Source organism: Benincasa hispida, chromosome 2 (genome assembly GCF_027475165.1).
Source record: "Benincasa hispida cultivar pf3 chromosome 2, pf3_genome.v1.1, whole genome shotgun sequence".
NCBI classification, from domain to species: domain Eukaryota; kingdom Viridiplantae; phylum Streptophyta; class Magnoliopsida; order Cucurbitales; family Cucurbitaceae; genus Benincasa; species Benincasa hispida.
In genome coordinates, this window is record NC_143479.1 from 3517294 (window position 1) to 3537356 (window position 20063).

The window sequence follows — 20063 nt, forward strand, 5'->3', positions numbered from 1 at the left end:
AATGCCTTACTCAACCATCTTCTTCCATTCCTATATCAGGACTTCCATGTCCATTTCCTTCAGACCAACTTCTTCTCCATTTTCCATATCTTCAACCCGCTTCAGACCTTGGATTCCTCATCTTTTCACCCGGAGGAACCTATCCATGGGGTTTGTCAACTTCCAGTCTCGTCCGGGGTTGGTGTCTGGTGTTCGTTGTACGAACCAATCCAAGTGGGTTGAAGTTGCCTTGAGGGAGAAACAGCAGGACCATGTCAAGGGTTTCCGGCAGAGAAATGTCGCCTTCCCGTTTTGGCAGCATCAGCCTTGCTCCAATTATGGTCGCTTTGCGTATGAGGATGTTTCTAGTGATGATTCTGATGTCGAATTTGGGTCTCCGCAGGGGCAAAGGGTATGCTTTCTTTTCTTTGTATCTTTTGAATTTCGAATCCTTGCTGTTGAAAAGTGTGGTAGACTTGTATTTAGCCCCTCGATAAATGCTGAGGAAATACATGGAGAATACGAATGACAAATTAATGATTACCTTACGAACTGTGTATCAAGTTAAGTAGTTACCACAAAATTCTATAAGCTGGATTTTGGAACTCCCAATATACATATATTGCCCAGCTTCAATTCCTCAACAGTGGAATAGTTACTTTACTCTCTTCATGATTTCCAGAGTTCATCAACCCTCGATAACGTAGATGAGTGGAGATGGAAGTTAACCATGCTTCTACGCAACAATGATGAACTAGAAGTAGTGTCAAGGGAGAAAAAGGATAGACGTGATTTTGAGCAACTTTCAGCCTTGGCAACCAGAATGGGTTTGCATAGGTATTTTTAATTTATCCTTTTCTTTTGAATACCGTTTAAATATTTATTTCAGCACCCATGTCATATGACTGTTATTGACATTGTTTTCAATTACTCTGGCAGCCGTCAATATGCAAAAGTTGTTGTATTTAGTAAAGATCCTCTGCCGAATTACAGACCGGACCTGGATGATAAGCGACCACAGAGAGAAGTATTTATTTTTCCATTCCAAAATTTTCTAGTATTGTTTTAACTTGCGAGGATGAGTATAGTCAGAAGTGGGATTGATGAGTCACTCAATTGACATGGTCATCCTCATCAATCCCACTTCTCAATTGAATTAGGATGAGTATACTAATTGAGTGTACCTTCTTCTTCTTCTTTTTTCATTTGTTGTTATTTATTTATTTTTTATTCATCTCGAATGATGAGTCATTCAAATTCATCGTCATTTACAGGTGGTCTTACCTTTTGGGGTCCAAAGGGAAGTTGAAGGTCATCTAAGATTGTACCAATCTTCTCACAAGTCTGTGTCAAGAGGATGTTTTTCAAATAGTTACTTACCAAAAGATGGCGTTGCTGAAAACTATGCTAACAATAATGGACCATTTGAGCACCAGGAACCTTTGACAACACAAAGTGTTGTCATGGAGAAAATTCTTCGCCGCAAAAGTTTGCAACTGAGGAATCAGCAGCAGGATTGGCAGGTACTTTTTTTTTTTTCATTTTTATTTATTATTATTATGTTTTAAAACAAGTTATAACTTTCTGTTGGAATGTAAAAGTTACATATTTTTGTCGTTGATTTGCAAAGTCTCACTCAATTTATTTGAATTATAAACTGTAAATTTATGTTCCTTAAGATCTGTCTCTCGGTTTGCTTGCTTAATCATTCTTGTCAATGAAGGCAGTCGTCATTTCTCATGTGGTATTATTTGTTTGGAAGTTACATAGAACTAGAAGTTAAGTGGAAGGACATCCTTCAATTACAAAGCTAATTTCAGAAAAATTGCCCATTTAAAATGATTGAGGTAGCTGTAGGGTCTAACAGTATTTGAATTAATCCTAGTAAACTAAGGCAGGCTGAAGGTTTTCTTGTATTAAAACTGTTCAGAGTTCAATATTGACGGTAATGTCATGGATGTGAATTTTGTCCATAATAGAAGTTGAATCCTCATTTCACATAAATACGTCCATAGTCGGATTTCATGTACACATGATTCATAATTTTTCTACTAGTGATTGTATTTTTTTGGATTATCCCCTATCTAATGGGTCTCTTCTTGTTGGCATCGGCATTTCCTCCTTATCAATTTGTTGAATACTTGCTTGTTTGACATATGATAATTCTTTAGGAATCTCCTGAGGGCCAAAAAGTGATAGAATTTCGCAAAAGTCTCCCTGCATTCAAAGAGAGGGAAGCATTGTTAAAGGCCATTTCAGAAAATCAGGTACTTGGTCAAGTTAAATGATTAGCATAATTCATGCTGAGGTCTAAACATGTTGCTATTATGAACTGACTTAAAGAAATGATATGCAGGTAGTTGTTGTCTCAGGTGAAACTGGTTGTGGCAAAACCACACAGCTTCCTCAGTATATTTTAGAATCTGAGATTGAAGCTGCGCGTGGAGCTTCTTGTAGTATTATCTGTACTCAGCCTAGACGTATTTCTGCCATGGCTGTTTCTGAAAGAGTTGCTGCAGAACGTGGAGAGAAACTGGGAGAGTCTGTAAGTTGCTGAAGTGATGTTTTGATTTTTTTAACTTTTCTGGATAACATTTTAACTTGCTAAACACTGGAGTTCTATTTTTTTCCTTTTCTCGAAAGGTTGGTTATAAAGTTCGGCTGGAGGGTATAAAAGGAAGGGAAACTCGTCTTCTCTTTTGCACTACTGGTGTACTATTGAGAAGATTGCTCGTTGACAGAAATTTGAAAGGTGTAACTCATGTTATTGTTGATGAGATTCATGAACGTGGAATGAATGAAGGTAATATTGAAATATTAAGTTATTGTAGCCATGGATTAACTTTTTGTAAATTGAACCAAGTTATATCTTTATATTTTAATGAAGGTGACGTGATTTAGATTAATCGGTTTATATCTTTCTACCAGATTTTCTTGTTATTGTCCTGAAAGATCTCCTTCCTCGACGGCCTGATTTGAGGTTGATCTTGATGAGCGCAACTCTGAATGCAGAACTTTTTTCTTCTTATTTTGGTGGTGCTCCAACAATGCATATCCCTGTAAGTTTATATTTTAATTATAAGCTTTAATGGATCACGATGAATTGCCATATCTTCTTCCCCCCTCCCCCTAGGTTTTAATGTTCTAGGTTCAGATTTCCAGTGTAGGATATTCATGGCTGTTTACCCGTCTTATTTGCTTGTTTAAAGTTAAAAAATGGGTAGAACATTCCTATATTTTTCCTGCTATTTCCTCTCTTTCTATATATATATGGGAAAATTATTTTAAATGACAACTGCCGAAAATATTTACAAATAATAGCAAAATATCACAATCTATCTACGATAGATCACGATAGACTGCAGTAGACTACCATCTGTGCCTATCATGCCACAAATAGACATAGATAGTAGTCTATCGCGATCTATCGCAGATAGATAGTAAAATTTTGCTATATTTGAAAACAACACATATGTATATTTGAACAGAACATTGAAAAATGATAGTTCTCTTTTGTTGAGAAATTTGTTTAGTGTTCTGTTATTGATTATATTACACTTTTAGGCTTTAGCTCAAAGTTATCTTATCTCAGTTTCCTTGTACACATTTTAATGTAGGGGCAAAGTGTTGTAACTCACATTACCATTTTAAGGCCTTTTGTATATACTTATTAAAAAGACTCCTTTCAAATGCTATATTATTATCTCTGGGCTCCTTATTACACGAGTCTTTTTGGTGGGATTTGGACCTCTACTGGTGATCATGGCTAACTTAACTGGTTATTATAAACCAACCTTTTATTGAGAAAAATAATGAAAGAATACAACACAGGGGCATCCAAAAAACAGCCCACAAAAGGAAACTTTCTTCTAACACATTAAACATAATGCTCACAGGAGTAAACTTTCATCTAACCCATTCCATTTTCAGGGTTTTACATACCCAGTTCGTGCACACTTTTTGGAGAATATTCTTGAGATTACTGGCTATCGATTGACTCCATACAATCAAATTGATGATTATGGTCAAGAAAAGGCATGGAAAATGCAAAAACAAGCTCCAGCTCTAAAGAAAAGGAAGACCCAGATTGCTTCATCTGTTGAGGTATACATACATTCTCCCTCTCATATATAGTAGTTGATGGAAATTCCAGCAGCAGATGGCTCATTCTTATTTCTCTATTCTTTTCTGCACATGCTAAACCTTCTTGTTTTGACATAGGATGCATTTGAGGCTGCTAACTTTTCAGCATACAGTCCTCGGACTCGGGAGTCTCTATCCTGTTGGAATCCTGACTCAATTGGTTTCAACCTCATTGAGCATGTCCTCTCTTACATTGTCAAGAGGGAGAGGCCAGGTGCTATATTAGTTTTTATGACCGGTTGGGATGATATAAACTCTTTAAAGGACCAGCTCCAGTCTCATCCTTTATTAGGGGATCCTAGCAGAGTCTTGCTCCTTGCATGTCATGGTTCGATGGCCAGCTCTGAGCAGGTACCATATTACTTGCACATGTGATTGCCAGTTATATGGAATAATGCTCGATATTTTTTAATTTGAAAGCTGCCTTTCATCTGACAATAACCTTTTTGTATATATTTATCATCTATTGAAACAGAAATTGATATTTGATAAACCTGAAGATGGAGTTAGGAAAATAGTCCTAGCTACGAACATGGCAGAGACTAGTATCACCATCAATGACGTGGTTTTTGTTGTTGACTGCGGAAAAGCAAAGGAGACATCCTATGATGCACTAAATAACACTCCTTGTTTGCTTCCATCCTGGATCTCCAAGGCTGCTGCACGACAAGTAAGAGTAATTTAATAACACTTGATTGTGTTCGTTGGTGATTGGTCTGCCACTTCAAACTCATATATTCTAGTTTAACTTGTATATTTTTCCTGTACAATAAAATTTCAAATAAAATATCTAAGTCTATAAACTGCAACACAACAGTTAAAAAACACAAAGAAAAGAAAGGAAATGAAAAAGGAATTCAATCAATTCATACCTTTCTCACTTTTCTAGGCCGCTTCAGAAATAAAAGAAATGGATTCCTGTTGTACTGAATATAGTGTTGCTCTTTTGTTTTGTGGATAATTTAATAATATTTGCATTAATCACTGACTTGGTTGACCTTCTTCCCCCACCAACCAGAGAAGAGGTAGGGCTGGTCGTGTTCAACCTGGCGAGTGTTACCATCTCTATCCCAGATGTGTATATGACGCTTTTGCTGATTATCAACTGCCAGAACTTTTAAGGACCCCATTGCAGTCTTTGTGTTTGCAAATCAAGAGTCTGCAACTTGGAAGTATATCAGACTTCCTATCAAATGCATTGCAGCCGCCAGAGCCTTTATCGGTAAGTCCAACTTTAAAGAATAAGCCTTTCCTCAGTATTATAGCAGTGATCTTACATGGAAGATAAATTCGATGAGCCTTTTCTACTAAATTTCTCGAAATTTTTGCTTCCACTGACTATTATTTGTATCCCACCTTGCCTGTGTTGTTTTGCTCCTTGAAGGTTCAAAATGCCATAGACTATTTGAAGACAATTGGAGCTCTGGATAAGAAAGAAAATCTGACAGTTCTCGGTGTGGATTCCATCCTCTTTTCCCTGTAGAAAAATATTTCTAATCATGTCTGCTGTTACTTGTGTTTACTTCAAGAAATGGTAGAAACCTTGAACTCTGGTTTGTCATCCTGCAGGGCAACACTTGTCAGTTCTTCCAGTTGAGCCTAAACTAGGAAAAATGCTTATATTAGGAGCTATTTTCAACTGTCTTGATCCAATTATGACTATTGTTGCTGGTCTTAGTGTCAGAGATCCTTTTCTTATGCCATCTGATAAAAAGGATGTAAGTTTGCTAACACATAATCCTAAAGCATTTATTATTTATTTGATGAGAGGCTGTTTTCCCGGAGTGGCTGTTACAAACGTAATTTGCAATAATCTGTTGAAGCATAATTATAATTTTTCTTATTATCAATGATTATTAACAAGAGGAATTAGTTTTAATTGGAGTCCTTTTCTCCTGATTCAGTTAGCCGAATCAGCAAAAGCACAGTTTGCTGCACGTGACTGTAGTGATCATCTTGCCTTAGTTCGAGCTTATCAGGGTTGGAGAGATGCTGAAAAACAGCAATCTGGTTATGAGTACTGTTGGAGAAACTTTCTCTCCATGCAAACTCTTAGAGCCATTGACTCTTTGAGAAAGCAGTTCTTCTTTTTGCTGAAGGACACTGGTCTAGTTGATTATGATGCAGAAAAATGCAATATCTCAAACCACGATGAGCACTTAATTCGTGCAGTCATCTGTGCTGGTTTGTTTCCCGGAATTTGCTCTGTTGTGGTAAGCTATGTTTGATATATTCATGAAATTACCTAGTTCTTAGCTTTAATTGTTTTGATTTTTCTTTTCCAAAATAATAAAATAATAATTAACCTTTAAAATTATAATTATCTCTGTTCAGAATCTTAGGCAACAGACTGATAACTTCATAAAGCTTTTTAATAATCTAAGTTTGGTAGGCACTGATTACTATCATTTTGAACAGAACAAAGAGAAATCATTAGCTTTAAAAACAATGGAAGATGGTCAGGTTATGCTATACTCGGTAAGTTTTTCTCATTTCATTGCTACTCGGTTACTTATTTTATTCCAATCATAATCCCCTTCCAACTCATTGTGCCATTTTATTGAATGGAGAGTGTTCAGCATTAAGAAAAACGATTCACTTGATTTTTATTTGTTTATTTATTTTTTTAATTGAACAGAACTCAGTTAATGCTGGCTATCCAAAAATTCCCTACCCTTGGCTGGTGTTTAATGAAAAGGTGAAAGTCAATTCAGTCTTTCTTCGGGACTCTACTGGGGTTTCTGACTCTATCCTGCTTTTATTTGGAGGAAATGTTTCGAGAGGAGGACTTGTACGGGTTCTATTCTAAACTTTGCTTCAGCATATTACTCTTTCATCATTTCTTTTCAAAATTGAAACCTGCTTGCCCAATTATTTAAATTTTATAGGATGGTCACCTCAAAATGTTGGATGGTTATTTGGAGTTTTTCATGAAACCTGCATTGGCCGAGACTTATTTGAGCCTTAAAGGCGAGCTTGATAAGCTTGTTCATCAAAAAGTAAGTTCATTTTTGTTTTGGAACTTCATTTTTTTGTTCCAGTTTCCCTTCACCACATTTCTTAATCCAAGCTGTGAGAGATGCAGTTGTCCTCTTCTCAATTTGAGTTGTCTTTCTGCAGCTTTTGAATCCGAAGTTAGATATGGAGCCACACAATGAACTACTATCAGCAATAAGGTTGTTGGTGTCAGAGGATCGCTGTGAGGGTAGGTTTGTCTTTGGTCGCCATATGCCTGTACCATCAAAAAAAGCGATGACCGACGGTCAACCTCGACAGAAAAATGGTGATGGAGCTGGGGGTGATAATTCCAAGAATCAGCTTCAGACCCTACTTCTGAGAGCGGGACATGAAACACCAACTTACAAAACTAAGCAATTAAAAAACAACCAGTTTCGTTCCACTGTTATTTTCAACGGGTTGAACTTTGTGGGCCAACCCTGTGGGAGCAAGAAACTTGCAGAAAAAGATGCAGCTGCTGAGGCTCTGCTATGGCTACAGGGTGAGACACATTCATCTTCCCAAGCCATCGATCATGCTTCCATACTTCTGAAAAAGAGCAGAAAGAAGAATGATAAAACATCATTTCGTAGTGCCAAATGGAGTTGATTGGACAGATAAAGAGTAAAAAAGACGATAATCATGAACGACTGTTCAACTTGCTCATGTTTGAAGTTTTGATATTCAAGACTGAGGAGATCAATTTCTTGGCCATGTCTAGGCAACAGTCAATCTAGTTCAACCGCTAATATTGAATCACATGGAGCCATCCATTTACAGGAACTCACTGGGCATTATTCTTCTCAAACGAAAACTCGAGGTCTAACGCGATTTGAACTTTGAAGCAAGTAATCTACCATGCAGTGAGCTACAGTAGTGGCAAGAATTTGCAGCCATAATTTTGCACAATGTTAACCCTCCATAGAAGGAATAGGTTCTAGAAATTGACCAGACCGAGCAATTTAGGTAGATGGTAAATTGCTGCTTGAGAAGCTGTTGTTGTATGAGCTGCCCTCATTGTTTACTTCTCTGCTCAAGAGCTCAGCAGAAAGCCAATTCTTCAGGTTCTATCAACTACTGGCAGATTTGGGCGTCTGGCCATATACTTTGTTTGTTCACCCTATTTTGCTGGTGGTCTAACATATTCTCCAATATTTATGCTACTGTTATACACAGGGATTTGTTCAATAACAGAACTGGGTTGTTTTCCAGTTTTAGTACTAGAGGATTTTTTCCCCCCTCCTTCGGATGTATAGATGTATACTTTTCTTTCCTATAGTTTGTGGTAGAGATTTGAACTTTTGATGACGTTTTTGTCGAAGAGATATACTAGTTAAATTAAGATTGGCAATGACTTTTATATGTGAACAGATGGGATTGACTTGATTCAAATTAATTTATCAGATTCTACATGGTCCTTTTGATTGGAATAATAGTACTTGTCTTATTCTTTTGTGCCCCCTTCCATAAGGAGTTTTGTTTTGGTCTTTTTTAACAGCTTCTTTCTTTAACAACTGTCTTGATGAGCACATTTTAAACCAATATTTATTGCCTTAGTGTATCTGTTTAACTATTTAATTAACAACTGTCTTGATGAGCAGATTTTAAACTAATATTTATTGCCTTAGTGTATCTGTTTAACTATTTAATTTTATAATTCTAAGAAATATTTTATACATGAAAATATGAGAAGAAATTGTGAATGAAGTCGAAGAACTCCCTACGATCTATCTAAAGATAGTCCATTTATTTGTTAATTTTATCTACATTTACAATTCGATTCTTAATACAAAAAATTCGGATTAAGTGCTAAAATAGGGTACTTCAAAAAATCACCAGAAACGAAAAGAGCTTGGAAACTACTTGTAAGCAGACCTTTTTTTTCCTTCTCTCTTTTTTTTCAATTTTTTCTTTTAAAGGTATATATTTTGAGATTTAAGAGGGTGAATATAGATATATATTCTTTTTTTCAGATTCATATGAAATTAATATGTTGACTTAGTTGTACTATTTCTCATTTTAGGAAAAAAAATAATTAATAAGTTAATGTGTGTTGAGTCTTTGGCGTAGTTCAAAATTTCGATCAAAATTTTAGTAGGAGAGAATTTTGATTTTCCCCAAATTCTTCAAAATTTCAAATATTTCGATATTTCAATCAAAATTTCGAAGTTTTCTTTTCTTTTTTTTTTTCTTTTTAGTAATTCGCTATGCTACTTCAAGGGAAATGCAAGGAAAATTTTCTCTTTTACTATACAAAATTTTTATCTTAAAAAAACTACAAATTTTTATTCAAATACTTTCTATTGAATTTTCACATTATTTCATCCCAAACTTGAATCAATTATGGTCACTACTGGATTCTAATGTGGTCGGTTACTGGTAAATAATGATTAAACCAAAAAAAGAAAAAAGAAAAAACTCATTTTCCTCATTTTTTCCCCCTCCTCTTTTCTTCCAGCCGGAAAGTTTGTTTTTCTCTTTTTCTATTTCTGTTACTTTTTTGTCCCGTACAAATTTCGTTTTATTTTCAGATTTATTTTCAAATTTGACAATGATTTAAAGTGTCGGTTATCTTTTATGGTCCGCACTCAATGAACCTACGTGTCATACCATGTGAAAATGTCTCTAGAAAATATGGACTTTGTATCTCTCTCTAAATCTTTTATCATCTTTTTGAGTAGGAAAATATAGTTTTGTGGCCACTAGAAATTATTTGAGATCAAATTCTGAGAGTTGAAAAATGTTTTTATCATGGAGTGGTCTATTTGAAATTTTCATAATGAGATTCAGTTTAATAAAGACGGTTCAGATTTTACTTTTATGAAAATCTTGATTGATATGCTGTTAATGATTTCAGTAGTTGTGATCTTACCTCTCTTCCTCTATCCAGAAAAATTGGGTTGGCTTATCCGATATTCCCTGAGTAACCTGATCTTTAATGACAACTTTACAAAAAAGAATTGGCACATTTCTTTTCGTGAAGCTAAAGCAGTTTTAGAAGGTTTAAGCAAAGTTCGTTATGCCTAGGAATTGAGATGGTCGAAATCCATTACTTATTTTAGAGTCTGACGCTCTAGATCTTATCAAATTATTTAATTTTGAGGAGTCTGATCTTACTTAATTAGATATTTTTGTTAGTGAAATATCTTTTGTTGCATCATTGCAAATGTTAGACACTTTTATTTCTCTCCTAGAGAGAAGAATAAAATTACCTACTCTATGGTAGCTTTGACATCATCCCTTAAAGACTCTTTTATGTGAAAGGAGAATTTTCTCAGGAAAATAGTTGATATAATAGAAGGAAAAAAAAATAATACATAAGTTTTCAATATAAATTATTTATAAGATATATATTAATAATGTAATGAAGACGCCAAAATTAGAGATTAATTTTTATGTAACGTTTTAATTTAAACATAGAGGTAGCATATTAATAATACGCTAAAGTTAGAGGTTAATTTAATGTAACGTTTCAATTTAAGTAAGAAATTGAATTACCCATCTACATTTTAATTAAACAATATCATCCATAACGTTAAATTCATGATCTTATTTAAGTCATATTCTTGTTTTCTTTGATAGTTTTTTTAATCTAAGACAAACTAAGGGAGGACACATTTTCCAGTGGCTTCAATGGTAATTACACACTTATGTGTATGCCCCCTTTTAAAAGGAGTTTTGTTTTGGTCTTTTTTTAACAGCTTCTTTTAACCTCGTTTGTCCTAAAATTTTATAAAAGTAATAATTTAGTCTCTAAATTTTAATTGATAACGATTTAGTCACTAAATTTTTAATTTTGTAATAATTTAGTTTCTGAATTTTAGTATATAACAATTTAGTCCTTTAACTTTCAAATTTGTAACAATTTAGTCTCTAACGAATTTTTTTAATCAAAATTTGATGTCAATGTTTATTATTTTATGATGTAGGCCTTTTATTTTATAAACATATTGAGTCTCAAATTAGTTTATCGGTTTATTTATGCAAGAAATCTCATTAAATCTTAACAATAATTTCTATAATAGAGACTAAATTGTTACAAATTTAAAAGAATAAACGACTGAATTGTTATATAGTAAAGTTCATGGATTAAATTGTTACAAAATAAAAGTTTAGAGACTAAATTGTTATAAACTAAAGTTTAGAAACTAAATTGTTACTTTTACAAAAGTTTAGGGACTAAAAGTGATTTTTAACCTTCCTTTAACAATTGATATTTACTATAACCAAAGTTGTTTGGATCTTTAACTTCAAGTAGGTGGAGTGGACTTAAACACAATTTTTCTTGGACTATCTTAAATCACTAATTGACCTAAAAATCGGCTAATAAAATTCATTAAAAAAAATTAGGCAAGGGTTGAGATTTTTATTTTGATTCTCAATCACTTTCTTGAGCGCCATGCCCTCTCAATTGTTAGAGTACCCTAACGTACCCTTAATTTGAATAACTCAATCTATATATTTTTAAAAATATAAGGAAAATTACCGATTTTGATCGAAAAAGTTTTTTTCCAGGTTAAAACTAACCTCATTTTTTAAATCTACTTTTTCTAACATCTTTTTCATCTTTTCAGTCTTTAAGTGGAGAGACCCACCATCTGAAAATATCATTTTGCCCCTCAATAAATGGTCATTTAATTGCCTTGAATATGAAATCATATAATTTACCTAACTCACATATGTTAAATTAGAAACTTCAATCTTTAATTTCACATTTTTTTTAATATAGAAATGTTTTACGTGAGGGGCCCAACTTTAGAGGGATAATCATTTTCATAGTGTTCGAAGTTTAGATGAACAATTTCTTTCCTTTTTGGTAGTTCAAAAGAGGCAGTATATTGAAAAGTAGTCTTTTATTTATTTATTTATTTTATATTGAACATGCTTCTATTTCAAAGCGGATGTCTTTGTTTTTCTCATAATGATCCTTCACAAACAAACAATCTAAAAAAAATCGTTGGATATAGTAACATAAAGTGCAGTTTTGTTTATTTTTTTACGAAAGTCGATTTTTCTCTTCTATTCTAGGATTTTCGGATTCGGCTCCAATCCAATTTAGGGGGAGAATCGTCGAGCAGCAGCTGTTGAAAACCATTCATGAATTTCTGGCCTCTTTTGGAACTCTAAAAAAAGAAAGGAGCTGTTCATCTAAACTTTGAACCCTCTAAAAGTGATTATTCTTCTGAAGTTGCGACCTTCACATAAAGCATTTCTATGTTAAAAACAAAATGTGAAACTGAAGATTGAAATTTCTAATTTAAGATATGTGAGTTAGGTAAGTTGTATGATTTCATATTCAAGGCAATTGAATGACCATGTATTGAGAAGCAAAATGATATTTTTACGTGATGGGTCCCTCCACTTAAAGGTTGAAAATATGAAAAAGATGTTAAAAAAAAAAAAAGAATAGATTTTAAAAATAAGGTTACTTTTGAATTGAAAAAACCTTTTTAAATCAAAATTCGCAATTTCCCAAATTATAAATAGCTATCCTAAAATGAGAATATATGACACTAAATTGTTATCAAATTCAACTTGAATGTTTAGTGTTGGAAAATTTCATTTGTCAATATATGGCCACTGCTGTTCTCTAATGAGGTCGGTTACTAGTAATGATTGAACCAATAAATTTAAAAGCACTCATTTTCCTCGTTTTTTTCCCTCTTCTTTTCCAGCTGGTAAGAATTTTCATTTACGTTTTTTCTTTTTAAAATTTGGACTATAATTTAAGAAAAATATTTAAGTGTAGTTCTTTTGTATAGTTCATCAATTACCCAATTGAAATTTAACATGTGACAAGAAATTTTATTTTTCAAAAATTAAATTATTATTTTTTGCCATGTGATAAATGAAGAGGTTGTAGGGAGATAGGTGCAGCCAAGACTATACCTAATCATTATCCATAATTGAAGAGGTTGTAGGGAGATAGGTGTAGCCAAGACTATACCTAATCATTACCCATAATTTAAAGCGTGTCCGTAAAAATATTGTTGACTTAATGGAGAAAAAAGTTAAATAAAATAGTACAGAAGCTCTAAAATATAAATTTGTTAACAAAATAGGATATTAATAATTTAATGAAGACATTAACCATCAATATGAGCATAGTTCAATTTAATGATATACACAAGTTCAATTGGATAGGAAAAAAGATTTTTTGGATCAATTTAAACATCCGAATTGGTTGGATCAACTATTTAAAAATGAAAAACCCGAACATGGTTTTCAATTTCGGTTAGATTGGATTGGCTGATCAGATTATTGTTCTTTTTCCTAATTTACTTTTCATTATTACTCCCTCACCTTTTTCTAAAATTTTTTTCCATTCTATGTATTGAATTTTAAATTGGATAATCAAAGAAGCCACAAATTGATGGTAAATTTGAAGTAGAAGAGAATTAAACAAAAACTGAAAAAAAAGAGATATATATGCGAGTACGTAAAGCTTGAGGTTGAACAGCCTGGATTTTTCGGATCATCAAATCATTCGAATATTTTAACTCAATTAGCAAGAAAAAAAAAAACTGCATTTTGGACTAAGATATCATAAGTTAATTTTGACGAAAAATCATAATTGTAGTGGGTGCAATGGTAATTACAAGAGGAAGGAAGACCTTTAATTGAATTGAATTACTTTAAAAAATAAATTACTATACATTTCTTTATTTCATTGAATTACTTCCAAAATTCTACTTAGCTGGTAAAGGAAGGCAGTTAGATCCACATCCATGATTTTCTAACCTATCTCTTCCTTTTTCCTTTTTCTTTTTTCTTTTTTGACCAAAAACATACCTACCAATAGGACACTACACATTTCTTTTATTTGATTGAATTACTTTCAATTTTATTTTTCTATCCTCCACTTAACTATTATTTAATCTATCTATTTCTTTCCAACTTTTATTATTTTTAATAAATAAATTTTAATTATTTATATTTAAAATTTAATTTAATTATAAATTTAGAGATTAGAATTTAGTTCATATGATTTGATAAGACTCTATGAATAGTTTCTATAATAAGAACTATTTATAACAATTTTATCAAACTATAAGAATTATTTATGGAGTAATTACAATGACAAAACCATTGGAATTATTTTCAAATATAATAAAATGTCAAAATGTCTCTGCTTATCATTAATAGAAAATGACATTTTTTTTATATTTATAAATAAGTTGATTCATTTTCTTATATTTGAAAATAACTCTTTATAAATTCACTTATTTATAAGGTTTTTCAAATTTATAATTTAGTCATTTAATTATAACTCAACAAGTTAGATGCTTCTTCTTTTTGGGTTAAATTTTTTCCTCTTTATCTATAATTTAATGCACTATTCATTTATAAATAAAATTTAGTAAAATCAATCTATGTCTCTATGCATTAGAGAAAGTTAAAATTTAATTTTTATTATAGACTATTTAGGAATGTTTTATCAAACTATTATTAACATTCAAATGATAGAGATTAAATTGTAATTTACCTATAAAAGTTGACCCAATACTTTCTATACAACACTTCAATTTCATTAATATTATTATGTATTGTCTAGGAAAGGTTGTTTTCCTTTTTGTTTGGAAGTACTAAAAACTGCATGTGAAGATAATATTGATGTGTGATATAAAACAACGTGTAGACAATTAGACGAATCCGTGACATTTATAAATCCTTTCATTAATTATTTTAAAAGTACAATGTACAATCAGAAAAATTATTTCAAAAAATAAAATTATTTGAAAATATTTAAAAAATATAGTAAAATTTTAGAATTATAGACACTAATAGAAGTATTTTAACATTTATCTTGGATAATTCTAAAAATTTATTATATTTTATTAATATTTTGACTTATTTTTATATATTTAAAAACAGTAGTTTAATTATAGATCACAGGAAAGTGTTGGTGAAAAGAAATTAGTCCAATTTTGACTATTCTTCTTTGTTTGCTTGCCTCACCCCCTTTTTCTCCGATCAGTGGACGTAAGCTTGAAAGCAACCTATGATTAAGGGGAGAAAGAGCGTGAAAGTGACCGAATAAGAAGAAAAAGGAAGAAGGAAGAATAAAAGAGAACCGAGCATGGTTCGAATCCCCACATCCGAAATGTAGGACGCAAAAACAATTAAACAACAACCATTCATCAAGAAGCAATTTCCAAATTTTCCACCCCTTCGACTTGTTTATATGTAGAGGTACCTCTCTTTCATTGAGTCTCTGACCCTCTCCAGAAGCAGAGAAATAATGGAGAAAGATAGCAGCTCGTCATTGAACTCCCCTCTTCTTCACATTTCTGGAGATGGGTTGATTTCTAATGGGGAGACACGAGCAAATGATAAGAACCATAGAAGGCAACAAGTAGGGGAAGAAATAAAGAAGCAGCTATGGCTAGCAGGGCCTCTAATATTGGTCAGTCTTTTACAATATTGTTTGCAGATGATTTCCGTCATGTTTGTCGGTCATCTCGGCGAATTATCTCTCTCTGGTGCTTCCATGGCTACGTCTTTTGCAACCGTCACTGGTTTCAGCTTATTGGTGAGTTAGGTTTCTTTTTGTTTCTCCAGAAAAACTCATTATCTTGCTCAATATTCATTAATGGGTTTGTTGAGAATGATGCATTGCAAAATTTTCATTAATGGGTTTATTGAGAATGATGCACTTTGATTTCAAAAGTCGACATCGGAATCTCCATCTATTTTCAGTGTATGATATGAGCATAAACCGTTGTGGTTTTGCTTCTAGTTTGAATCAAATGATCTCGTAATATCAGAGATAGTTGTGCTCTCCTCTATACCTACGTACATATCATTATCCCCTTATATAACCAATGTGGAACTTTGATTGCATTTCCAATGAGTTTTCTGGTCTTAGTCTGAATATTATTCAGCAAATTGAGAATGATGCACTTTGAGTTGAATTAGAAATCAGCCATGTTACTTAAAATTGTCTTAATTTGAATATATGTATAGATGGGGATGGCTAGTGCTCTGGATACATTCTGTGGTCAATCTTATGGAGCAAAGCAATATCATATGCTGGGAATTCATATGCAGCGAGCAATGTTTGTTCTTTCACTTGTGAGCATCCCTCTTGCAGTTATCTGGGCTAACACAGGAGAAATTCTGAAATTACTTGGCCAAGATGCTGAAATTTCAGCAGAAGCTGGGAAATATGCTATTTGCATGATTCCAAGCCTTTTTGCATATGGTTTACTACAGTGTCTGAACAGATTCTTACAAACCCAAAACGTTGTTTTCCCAATGGTGATGTGTTCTGGAATAGCTGCTTTGCTTCACATCCCCATATGTTGGATTCTGATATTTGAAATTGGACTCGAAATCCGAGGAGCGGCTATGGCCAATGCCATCTCTTATTGGATTAATGTGTTGATGTTGATGCTTTATGTTAAATATTCTTCTTCATGTTCCAAGTCTTGGACTGGCTTTTCAGTGCAGGCTTTTCAAAACATCCCAACTTTCCTTAGACTTGCAATTCCTTCAGCTTGCATGGTTTGGTAATTCTCACTTTACTATTACTCCTTTTTATCATCATCATGAAGATGTATTAATTTGTCTCATAATGTTTAACAAAATGCTCTCAACAGCTTGGAAATGTGGTCATTTGAGTTGATTGTGCTTTTATCTGGGCTTCTACCAAATCCAAAATTAGAGACATCAGTGCTTTCTATTAGGTAAATAACAAAAATCAGTTCTTATGGAGTAAGTTCTTGTTTCTTCTTATCTAGCCACTTCTAGCTTCACTGACTCATTATCTTTTTCCAGTCTCAATACAGCAACAATCTTTTGGATGATCCCATTTGGTATGAGTGGTGCAGGAAGGTAAATTTCATACAAATTTCTCATTAGAATCTCCATCGTCTCTATCAAGAACTTTACAAATGATCGCTTTCACATGTTCTTCTTCCATCTCTCTCTGAATTTTGAAACTAAAAACTTTGCATTCGTGACGAAAATGGGAAGAGTACAAACAAACGTTACTGAGATTTCTGTGTTTCTGTTTCATTTTGTAAGCACGCGAGTCTCAAACGAACTGGGAGCTGGCCGTCCTGCAGCAGCAAAGCTAGCTGGGTGTGTAGTTGTGACAATGGCCACTATTGAGGGGCTACTGCTTGCAACTATCTTAATTCTTATACGTAATGTTTGGGGCTATGCTTATAGCAGCGAAACAGAAGTGGTTGAATATTTAGCAACCATGCTTCCTATAGTTTCCATTTCCAGTTTCCTCGATGGACTTCAATGTGTGCTTTCAGGTTCTCATTCTATCTTATTCTACCATTATATGTTTTTCTTCTCTTAATACGTTTCATTTCATTTGCTTCCAACTAGCCTTGGAATGAAAATTGAAATAGAAGTCAAACCAACTTACATTAGAGTCTATAATTAACTCTTTTCACAAGTAGGCAATCCATAATGATTGTGATTGGTCTCTCCCATTTAATATCTATTCCTAGAGCCAAGTTGTTTAGATGACATTTTCTAGTCAAGCATTAAGATGTTTATTCCCATAAGAACATAGACAAAAGTATCACTTGTGTCAAGTTTGGTTAAAAAAAATCAACAAAAGTACAGCAAGTCTTTACAGGATATCAGGCTTTTTAATCCATGTTTTGGTATAGATATGCAGCCAAATGAATTTAATCTGTCTCTCTTGGTCATGCTTATTGATAAATCTTAGACTTGAGATTACATGTCTACAATCTGCACTAGGATTTTTCTACCCCTGTGGTCTAACCAGACACATTTTTCTTGTTCAAAATAATGACATTTTAAAGGATTTACTTGTATATGCATAAATACAATGTAGGCATTGCTAGAGGTTGTGGTTGGCAGAAGATTGGTGCATATGTCAATCTTGGATCATATTATATTGTGGGAATTCCATCTGCAGTTTTGCTTGCTTTTGTTTTGCACGTCGGTGGAAAGGTAAAAATGAAAATCATGATAATTATATTCATATGTCATTCATTCTTAGGCTGAATGTCCCTTATTCTTTCAAAGTTGCAATATTATTCTCGACCTCTTGTAAATATCTCAAAACTACCTGAGTAGAATCCTCTTAGACTTCCGGGCGAAAACTGGAATATGAAACAATGTTAGAGGTGACCAAAAACAGTGTAATGATCCAAATTTTCATTCTAGGTCACTAGACTCACTTACCCTATTGTTCCAAGTTGCTATTTCTGTTTTACATTCCAAATGATTTCTACTCCAAGATAGTTTTGAAACACTTATAAAAGGTCAAGGGTAACAAATTTCCATTCTAAAAGATCGAGGGTAACATCTCAACTTTTGAAAGAATATGGATACTTTTGAGACGAGGGACAAAGTTCATATACATTTTTTATAATTTAATCCAATTCTTACTGACCATAGTTCTTTCTAATCTTTGTCTGTAAATGACCCTTAATAGGGGCTGTGGTTTGGCATCATTTTGGCACTCATTGTCCAAGTCCTTTCTCTTGCTACCATTACCATCCGCACCAACTGGGACCAAGAAGTACAATTCATAACTCAAACCTCAACTTTGCTTTATTCCCCAATTAAATTTGATGTTTCTAATCCATCTGATTTGTGGTATTCAGGCAAAGATAGCTACAGAACGAGTATATGATTCAGTAATTCCAGGGAATGTTGTCTCATAAAACTAAAGTTTCTTGGTGAAGGAACTTTGTGATCGGGCTCTACTTCCTTTTTCAAAATCATTGAACCGTGGAAGCCAAGCCTGAAAGCTTCATTTTTGCAACATGACTATTAATCGATGATAGCTGAAGATTCTTTCACTTGAAGTTGATTTCTCAGTCTCCATGTGCTTAGAAATCGTTCGATCTAGATTAAATTACAAATTTAGGACTTATGGTTTGGAAAAAATTAAAATTCTCATCTCTATGGTTTGAATCCAATTTTTCAGTCTGTCATCTTGTGGTATGTTATGCTCTGTATATTGAATGAACATGTCAAACATTCCAGGTGCCACAAGTATTGCAAACTTCAAGAATTAAAGTGCTACTTTCATAAAAGCCTAGACACCAAAAGTGTTACTTTCATAAAAGCCTAGACACCAAAAGTGTTTTATAAACAAAAAGGAAAGAGAAAACAAGGTTAGGATTTTATTTTTTAAAACAGAGAAATTTAAAATCATCTGATCATTAGTTTTAAACCCTTTTTTTAAATTTTTACCATAAAGATAAAAGACACTAATTATCATTTCAAAAGTCTATAATTCTAATTATTAGAGCTATCATTTTATATGGAGTCTCGTTTGTGGATGATTATACCATCATGTTTGCTTCAACGACAACTTCTTTTGCATGGGTGAGTTGGTTTTGTAGGATCGGTATGACAACTCTAAATGGGGTAAATAGAATCAAACTAATTAAAATGTTTCACTAATGTGAGTCTAATTAAACAAATTAACAAATTTTTTGCAAACAAGTAATTTAAACAATAAATTTATACAAATAATTTCACTTTGAATTAAACAAGCAATTAACCATCATACTTTAAAACACAATTTTTAAATCTAATAAAAGGATTTATAAAAGATATATAAATTTAAGAACTACCAATCAAAATAAACATATATGAGTAATTAAATTTAAGAAAAAAAAATTACAAATAATTTCAAGCAATAAAATTTAAGAACAAATTAATTGCAAAATTAAATAGTTAAGGGATAGAGAAATTGACATCGAGAATTTTATAGTGGTTATAGTGGTACGACACAAGTGGCCTACATCCACTTCCCAAGTTCCTCTTGAGTTTGTCACTTAAACTTGATTCTTTTCCCGACTTAGAGTCGAACTACTATGACGTTCTCTTTTCGGGCGCAAGAACGAACCTTGATCATTTCCACGGTTGAAGATCAAACTCTTACAAGTCTTTTTTCAGGATTAAGAGCAACCCCTACAATGGATTTGAAATGGAAC

The 20063-nt window shown here is 33.0% G+C and overlaps 2 protein-coding genes across 2 annotated transcripts; both read left to right on the forward strand.

The window, feature by feature from the left end:
- Position 1: 1 nt before the first annotated feature.
- Positions 2 to 8552, forward strand: LOC120071172 (DEA(D/H)-box RNA helicase family protein). The gene is made up of 19 exons (XM_039023279.2): positions 2 to 391; positions 662 to 816; positions 919 to 1006; positions 1254 to 1502; positions 2151 to 2246; positions 2336 to 2524; positions 2623 to 2782; positions 2908 to 3038; positions 3910 to 4083; positions 4201 to 4473; positions 4598 to 4792; positions 5141 to 5344; positions 5507 to 5576; positions 5692 to 5840; positions 6027 to 6335; positions 6541 to 6600; positions 6761 to 6913; positions 7011 to 7121; positions 7243 to 8552. Exons 1-19 carry the CDS (start codon positions 2 to 4, stop codon positions 7726 to 7728), a joined length of 3642 nt encoding a protein of 1213 aa, XP_038879207.1. The 3' UTR covers positions 7729 to 8552.
- Positions 8553 to 15013: 6461 nt separating this feature from the next.
- Positions 15014 to 19154, forward strand: LOC120071319 (protein DETOXIFICATION 16-like). Its single transcript, XM_039023521.2, has 8 exons — positions 15014 to 15652; positions 16087 to 16631; positions 16722 to 16808; positions 16900 to 16956; positions 17149 to 17387; positions 17942 to 18060; positions 18548 to 18634; positions 18720 to 19154. Exons 1-8 carry the CDS (start codon positions 15362 to 15364, stop codon positions 18777 to 18779), a joined length of 1485 nt encoding a protein of 494 aa, XP_038879449.1. The 5' UTR covers positions 15014 to 15361; the 3' UTR covers positions 18780 to 19154.
- The last annotated feature ends 909 nt before the right edge of the window (positions 19155 to 20063 follow it).